Below are 7701 nucleotides of genomic sequence, written 5' to 3' on the forward strand. Positions count from 1 at the left end.
CTCTAAATGTGTGCTTCCTGTTCCTGAAGGTTTACAGATAAGCAGTCTTCTTTGACATAGGAGGTTAAATAAAGCAAGAGTAAAATTAATCATTATCAAAATTGCACATAAAGGAGAGGAAAGGGTGAAATTAAACATTTGAGTGGGGTTATCTAGGTCAGAGATGGGTACATTAGCAAATCCCCATTCTCTCCCTCTACTATGCCTTGTCAACCATACAACATTTGCTCTAGCAACAAAAGATTTAACTGAATGCATTTGTCCGAACAAATCAATTAAAACTAAACATCTGATTTTTTTAAAGCTTTAAGCAGATTTCTGCAAACATGGCATCTGAACACACTGGCAATTTTACTGCTCTGCCAGGCCGCACAGACCCATTGGCAACCTGCAAGGATGAAGATTTCTTACAGGTGAAATCCTATCTCTCTGTCCTTTACAGCCTAATCTTCCTGGTGTGCTTCCCAGGGAATATTGTCACAATTTTTGTTTACTTTGTTAAGATGAGGCCCTGGAAAAGCAGCACCATCATTATGTTAAACCTGGCTGTCACTGACCTATTGTATGTAGCCACGCTTCCTTTCTTTATACACTACTCGGCTAATGGAAATAACTGGATTTTTGGGGACTTTATGTGCAAGTTTATTCACTTTTGTTTCTACTTCAACATGTACAGTGGTATTATCTTCCTTAGCTGCTTCAGCATATTTCGCTTTTTTGTAGTTGTCCACCCAATTAAATGCTTTTTTGTTCAAAACCGAAGATGGGCAGTGGTGACTTGCATAGTAGTTTGGATGATTTCCCTGGTGGCCATCAGCCCCTTGGGCATCTTGATTGCCACAAGGCATACGCAGAACAGGACAATCTGCCTGGACCTGGCTGCTGCTGAGGACCTTGACACTAGTCGGTGGTATAACTGGCTGCTGACGATGTTTGCCTTCTTCTTGCCCTTGTTGACAGTCACTCTGTGCTACATGCTCATTATTTATACCTTGGCTACTGGGCCCCACACACAGGCTTGCTACAAGCAAAAGGCTCGCAGACTCGCTGTCATCCTCTTAGTGGTCTTCTATGTGTGCTTCCTCCCCTTCCACATCTTTCGAGGGATTCGGCTGGAGCTCCGAGTACGACCGGTTAGCTGCCACTTGAAGAACACAATCCTTTTTATGCTTATTATAGCTAAACCTTTAGCAGCGTTAAATACTTTTGGAAACTTACTGCTCTATGGAGTGACAGGAGACAACTTCCAGCAGGCTATCCTCTCGCTCCTCAAGTTTCAGACAAACAAGAACTTGAAGTAGAACAGATTGATGACATCAAAGAGTTATAGAGGAAGAGTCCAAGCCTGCCCTCAACCAGCCAAGAACAACATGCCTGCCATCAGAGTACTCATGTTAACCCTGACAACGCTAAAGGAGAGTTAATCTGTTCTGTGTTTTGAAGTTACAAATTGATCATCAAAAGATAAACCATAATCTAAATTTAAAAGCTTTAAATAAAATACTAAACAATTTAATGTGAAACTTCTCAGAAATTTCTCTGCATTTGCTTCCTGAATCCTTGATACCTCTTTTGGAGAATGGCCAACGGCTCCCAATAAATAATAGTTGCTTATTAGTGGCATATAGAGATTCAAGGTGGGAGTAATTTAATTTCATTTTAGTAATTTAGAAGTTAAGTGTCTAATCTAAGATAGGTGCCTGCCTTTGGCTTGTCTGCTAAACAATGGAGAGGGGTAAAACCCTCCAGAGGGCAATTCATCATACCTGTCTTAGACCTGTAGGAGGTTCATCTCACCTCCCTGGAGACATAGATAGGGTAAGTGTATGCATATAAGAAAATCACTTTGTCCTCCCATTATAATGGAGAGAAATAAGCAGTTTTAAAGCGTGAGTCACCTAATTATTCTTGATGCCTATATTTGGACAAGATGAATCATGACCTAGAAGTGCCTGTTTCTCTCCATTGACCATAAAAAGTAAGTAGATCAGACACAGAGCCAAATGTTCATGCCTGCCTTTACACAGCTGAGGCCCAGCTTCAGCACAGAGTGGGATGGATCACTCTTCAGACCATGTTCAGTGCCTTCAGCGATCATCTGAAAATTAATGGTGCACTACTACAAGACCATTCCTGTAAGGGTTTTTCATACTACTTTGATTTCTGGATTAATTTAGAGGTGAGGAGTGGTTGCATAAACGTGCCAGATCCATAGGATCACAGAATCACAGAATGATCTGGGTTGGAAACGGACCTTTAATGATCACCTAATCCAACCCTCCTTCAATGAGCAGGCTCATCTTCAACTAGACCAGATTGCTCAGAGCCCCATCCAACCTGACCTTGAATGTTTCAAGGGATGGGGCATCTACAACCTTTCTGGTCAACCTGTTCCAGAGTTTCATCACCCTCATTATAAAAAATTTCTTCCTTATCTCTAGTCTGAATCTACCCTCTTTCAGTTTAAAACCATTACCCCTTGTCCTACAGGCTACAGGCCCTATTAAAAAGTGTCTTTCTTATAAGCCCCTTTTAAGTATTAAAAGACCACAATCAGGTTTCCTCAGAGACTCCTCTTCTCCATGATAAACCACTTCAACTCTCTCAGCCTTTCCTCACAGGGGAGATGTCCCATCCGTCTGATTATTTTTGTGGCCTCCTCTGGACCTGCTCCAACGAGTCCATGACTGTCTTGTACTGAGGACCCCAGAGATGAACACAGCACTCCAGGTGGAGTCTCATGAGAGTGGAGTAGAGAGGCAGAAACATCTCCCTCCATCTGCTGGCCACACTTCTTTTGATGCAGCCCAGGATACAGCTGGCTTTCTGGGCTGCAAGCGCACATTGCTGGCTCATGCTCAGCTTTTCATCCACCAGTATTGCCAAGTCCTTCTCAGTAATAAGTCATTTTTGCCCATTTCTTTACTCAGTGAAGCTCTGCTTGGTCATACCAGATGAGGAACAGCTTTGGGTAATAACATATCTGATGGGTAATAAGGGCTGTCTCATAGGAAAAAAAAAAAAAAATAGACTTGCAGGAAAATGTGAGTCCAATACTTGCCGATACCATCTAAAGAGGTCCCAGGACCATCTGAGGTACCCCAGACAACACCAGTACAAAACTATTAGCAACATAATATTCAGAGCACAGAAGTATGGCCACAGAGTGAATCCTCCCATACATTTTTATAACAGCCTTATTTCATGTTTCATTTTTTTTGCTCTCCACTCTGAAATGTCCATTAATCAACACCAACACACATTGCCGCAAGGTTCTCATGTGACCCTTCTCCTTATCCAATCCCTCTATGCATGGTGTGGTCTTCATGTGACCACCAGACCAAGATCACTGGACCACCAGCCCCATTACATACATGCCTGAGTGACTGGCAGATAGCCTGTGACTCCTCTGTGGCATGAGTCGTCCATTCACTGACTCTCTTAGGGTCAACTTGGGGAGAACAGCAGGTAACAGAAAGTAACAGGCATGTTGAGGGAACAAGAGGAGATAAGAAAACGTCCCTGACACAGGAAGGAGCAAGATGGGGAAATGAAGAACAGCATTTGTCTGGCATAGGGTAGAAAATTGGCTGTGAAGGAAAAGTTCTGGCAGAAAGCAGAAGAGGAAGCTATTTTTCCTGCAGAAATAGCCCATTTGATTTTAATCTACCCCTAGGTATTTATCGAGGTAACTATCCATCCTCAAAATGTGGATGAGCCCTTTAGGTGAAGAGGGAAGCTCACCTAATGCAAGGTTGGAGAGATGTCGCACAAGGCAAACATCTAAAAATGGCTCCCACCCTACATGATGATGGGTTTTGCTGGTCTCCAAGGGGAAGCACCACCTCCTCTACTGCACCCACAGTGCTGCTCACAACTACTGACTCCTGAGACACCAGAGGCAGCTGACCCACTGTGAGAAGGTAATGCTGAATATGGCATTATAGATGTTTTTTTCAGTTTAAGGTATCCTATAGACAACCCACCAAGTTTTCTGGAGCAAAATCAGGCCGATACATTATCTTTTAAATCTCTATTGCATATAGACACAAGAGTTTTATTAACTCTAATTGAGTCCTACCTTAGCATCTACATTGTGACGTCTGGTTCTTCTGGTGTCTGAAATAAAAAAGGAATTCTCTCTGGTTTTGCAGCAATATAGGAGAACTTTTTGCTTTCAACTTCAAATGAAGCTCTGTATTAGTCCCCTTTCAGGTCTACTTGATATTCTCTGGATAAATTACTCAGCACACTCATTTGTTCTTACATCAAGGCTATGTACCCTTTTTTAAATGCAAGATGTCTAGAGCATCTTCAGCATCATTCAGGTCTGGAATGATCTGGGCAGGTATCATCCGCAGTTGGCAAGGGGATGAAACAGATCTTGATTTCTCAGATTTTTCTACAAACTGTGAAGAACAAACCTATAAGCTACCTTATAAATGGTACATTTGCAATTTCAATAAAAGTAATAAAAAAAGAAAAAGAGATATATACAGGAGTCCTGCTTGCTCCCCTCCTCATCAATACTGTCTCCCATTTTCATATTGTTCCATGCTGCAATAAGAACATTACATGTCTTCTGTGCATACATACTTGAATTTTTCTCCTGCCCTCGACTCAGTAAAATGTCAGAGTGAAACCTCATTCTCCATCTATCTATACCAAGTCACCTTCCAATGGCAAGGAAAAAAGTAAAAAACATTTTTATGCAAACATAGGATAAACACATTCAAGAAGAAACCCAGGGGTGCCAGAAGTGTGACAGTGGCAGATTGTCAGGCATTGCCTGTTAGCAACATGGGGCTTGGTGATTTTGCAACTGTGCCAGTGAAGAAGGGGACAAGGCTAGTTTCACCAGGTGTACAACATACCCACCTCATTTGTTCCCCACCTCTAGGGAGACAGAAATACCTATTTTTAGGATGCTTAAAGAGCCCAGCAGATAGTCCAAGCCTAGCTAAGCAGATCACTTACTACAGAGGTATGTGTGTCATGCATGGGAGTGCATAAAGGACAATGAACTGGGGAGGGGAAGAAAACCCATCTCAATTTTGATGAGACTCTCATCTCTGAATGAATATGACCCCCGCCCTTTCCTTTTGCTTCTTTAATATTGTTTTCTTTTTCCTCTGGCAGCCCGTGCTCTGGGATACCTCTGCAGGCCCCACAAGGAGCAGGAAATACAGGTCCACATGCCGAGCACAACTGTGGGGAGGGAAGGCACTGCACACAAAGACTTTGTAGAACAACCCACAAAACCAAGTCAGCTGGTTACATGTAGTTTAGAAGGGTAAACACACAAGGATGGACATAAAAAATGCTCTTTGGTCTTGCAGCAGCAGTGGAGGAGAAGATTTATGCCAATTTATCAGCTGTGTCCATTCCCAAGGAGTAAACCTGAACCTCAGTTAAACATACCATTATTTAAACATTGTATTTAAAAATTATGACTGCCACTAATCTTTCTTTTTGTATATGTACAAATCCAATGCAAATAGCCATCTAGAATATCCCCACAGATCCATCAGCAGATTTCCACTTTATAAAACCACCTACCCGAACATTAACCTCAGTGGCTGCTTGTGGGTTTGCATATGCAAACTCTGAGGAACAGAGACAAGGATGACTTAACTTGCCAGAAAGCATGTGCACTAGGCTGGGAGCATGAAACAGGGGTTCAGGCACTAGCCACAAATTATGTTCAAGGTTTGAATCTGCTATCTAAAGCCTTCCAAAACTCCTGTGACATCTTGGGCCAGCATCACAGGGATGGTGGCAACATCAAATAAATTATGGGTTTGTACAGTAGAAGGAAATGAGGGTGTTAGGGGTTTCTCAATTTCACATAAATCCACCACTGGAGGTACAGCGGACAGTTACACCAGTTTGCAGATTTTATTCTCATTGCTGTGTACCACAACCACAAACAAAGATACAGTTCCTACTGTTCTTCAAAAATGACTTGAGCAGGCTTAAGAAAGCAGTCTGTTTAACTCAATCTCCTGGTCACTTGGGCAATTCCTCACTGGAGATACGGTAACACGGGAGCAAAAGAAAAGGCCAAACAGCTGCATTTGCACAACCATGTTTCTCCTCCACTACCCACAACAGGGCTGAACTGAGTACATCAGCAGTGGTGGTCTGGCTCATCCTGGAACCAGCAGGGCTGATAACCAATACAAATGCAGAGGTAGAAAATTTCTGCAAGAGTCCCCAGTGCAAACGAAACCTCCTCATCCTGAGCAAACGCAGGCACCTTATTTTCAGGCTGGTGCTGGCACCTTGGCTCCAGAGAGGGCTGGGGGTTCAGAGATGTCGCTGTGCCTTGCTTTCCATGTCACCTCCATCCAGTGCTCAAGGCAACCACTCTCCTTCCCTGCCCAGCTATGGCCACATGTTCCAGATGAGGGCCTGGACTTCAGGCACGGAGATGCCGGTGTTTTGGGAGAGCATTGTGGAAGGCTGACACACAGAGCTGGGAAAGGTGGCATATTGGGGGGTGTGCCAGAGCTCACTACTCCTTGGGGGTTCCTGGCTGACAGCAATGTCCCCTTGGGAACAGACCTAGGCATCTTCCTCATACCTGCCCCTTTTTTGTGTGTGATGGAGAAACAAGCCTGTATCAGGGAAACTCTTTCCCCCTCCTACCTCAAAAAGAAGTACAACAACAGCAAAATATTTTCCTTACATGAGTGTCGGGCATGATTCCTAGCAAGTGTGCATGTGGAAAACCAAGACAGATTTATGCCATGAGGGGTCTTCTCTGGGAGGGGATGATACTGCTGTGCAGCTCAGCTAGGGTCAGGGACATCCTGCCATCCACCAGCACAAGAGGGTGGTCATAAGCCCAGTATAAAGCTGGGTTGGTGCTGCTGATTCACCAATAAATCAGCGCTGAGCAAGTATGAATTCTTATTTTGGTCCTGGAGCTGACCAACCCTCCCATCTAACCAGATAGAATCACTTTATCTCCCCCTAATTATTTCCTCTGCCACATTTTATCCTCTTAGAGTTACACACTCTTTGGGGCAGATGTCTTAGTGGTTATGGCACAGCAGGACCTGAATCCCAAATGGCCCCTCCTAGCATTATGAAAATTCAATCAAGGGCTTCAGCCATAAAAATGCAAATGATGTAGCTACTTATCATTTGCACATATAGAGACACATAAACACACATATGCAGATACACATGCTTGGGGAAGCAGTGCCTAATGCAAAAATATAACTCTTAAAATAACAGCACTAAGTTGTGTTTCAGCCTCTTCCTTCGGATATGAATATACATTTTACTTGTTCTTTTCCTCTCCTGTAGAATAAAAATAGTGTGACACTGGGGACAGAAGTTGACTGAACAGAAATCACTTTTCAGGACAAAAAGCAATTGCTACAAAAGTAATTGCAGCAATGCACAAGATCTTCTGAAGCAGCTTTCAAAAGTTTTATATTTTTCAGATTTTATTTTATGCCATATACCAATTAATAAGGTTTCACTACTGATTTGAAGAACAGTCTCTAAGTATGATGTTTTATTTATATTTATTATCAGTAGCACCTGGCTATTTAGCTTCATTTTTTTGTGCCATGGAAACACACTGTATTTGCCTGTGTGATAAATGATAATGTTCTGTAATAAAATGGATTAGGATGTGTATTCAAGGGTAGGCTGTTCAAGTCTGGGGTATTTGCTTGTGCAAAT

The 7701-nt window shown here is 42.8% G+C and overlaps 1 protein-coding gene across 1 annotated transcript; it reads left to right on the forward strand.

The window, feature by feature from the left end:
- Positions 1-326: 326 nt before the first annotated feature.
- On the forward strand, positions 327-1301 carry LOC141972834 (2-oxoglutarate receptor 1-like). Its single transcript, XM_074930874.1, has one exon. The coding sequence runs from the start codon at positions 327-329 to the stop codon at positions 1299-1301; it is 975 nt and encodes a 324-aa protein (XP_074786975.1).
- The last annotated feature ends 6400 nt before the right edge of the window (positions 1302-7701 follow it).

The sequence above is a fragment of the Athene noctua genome, chromosome 1 (assembly GCF_965140245.1).
Source record: "Athene noctua chromosome 1, bAthNoc1.hap1.1, whole genome shotgun sequence".
Taxonomy (NCBI): domain Eukaryota; kingdom Metazoa; phylum Chordata; class Aves; order Strigiformes; family Strigidae; genus Athene; species Athene noctua.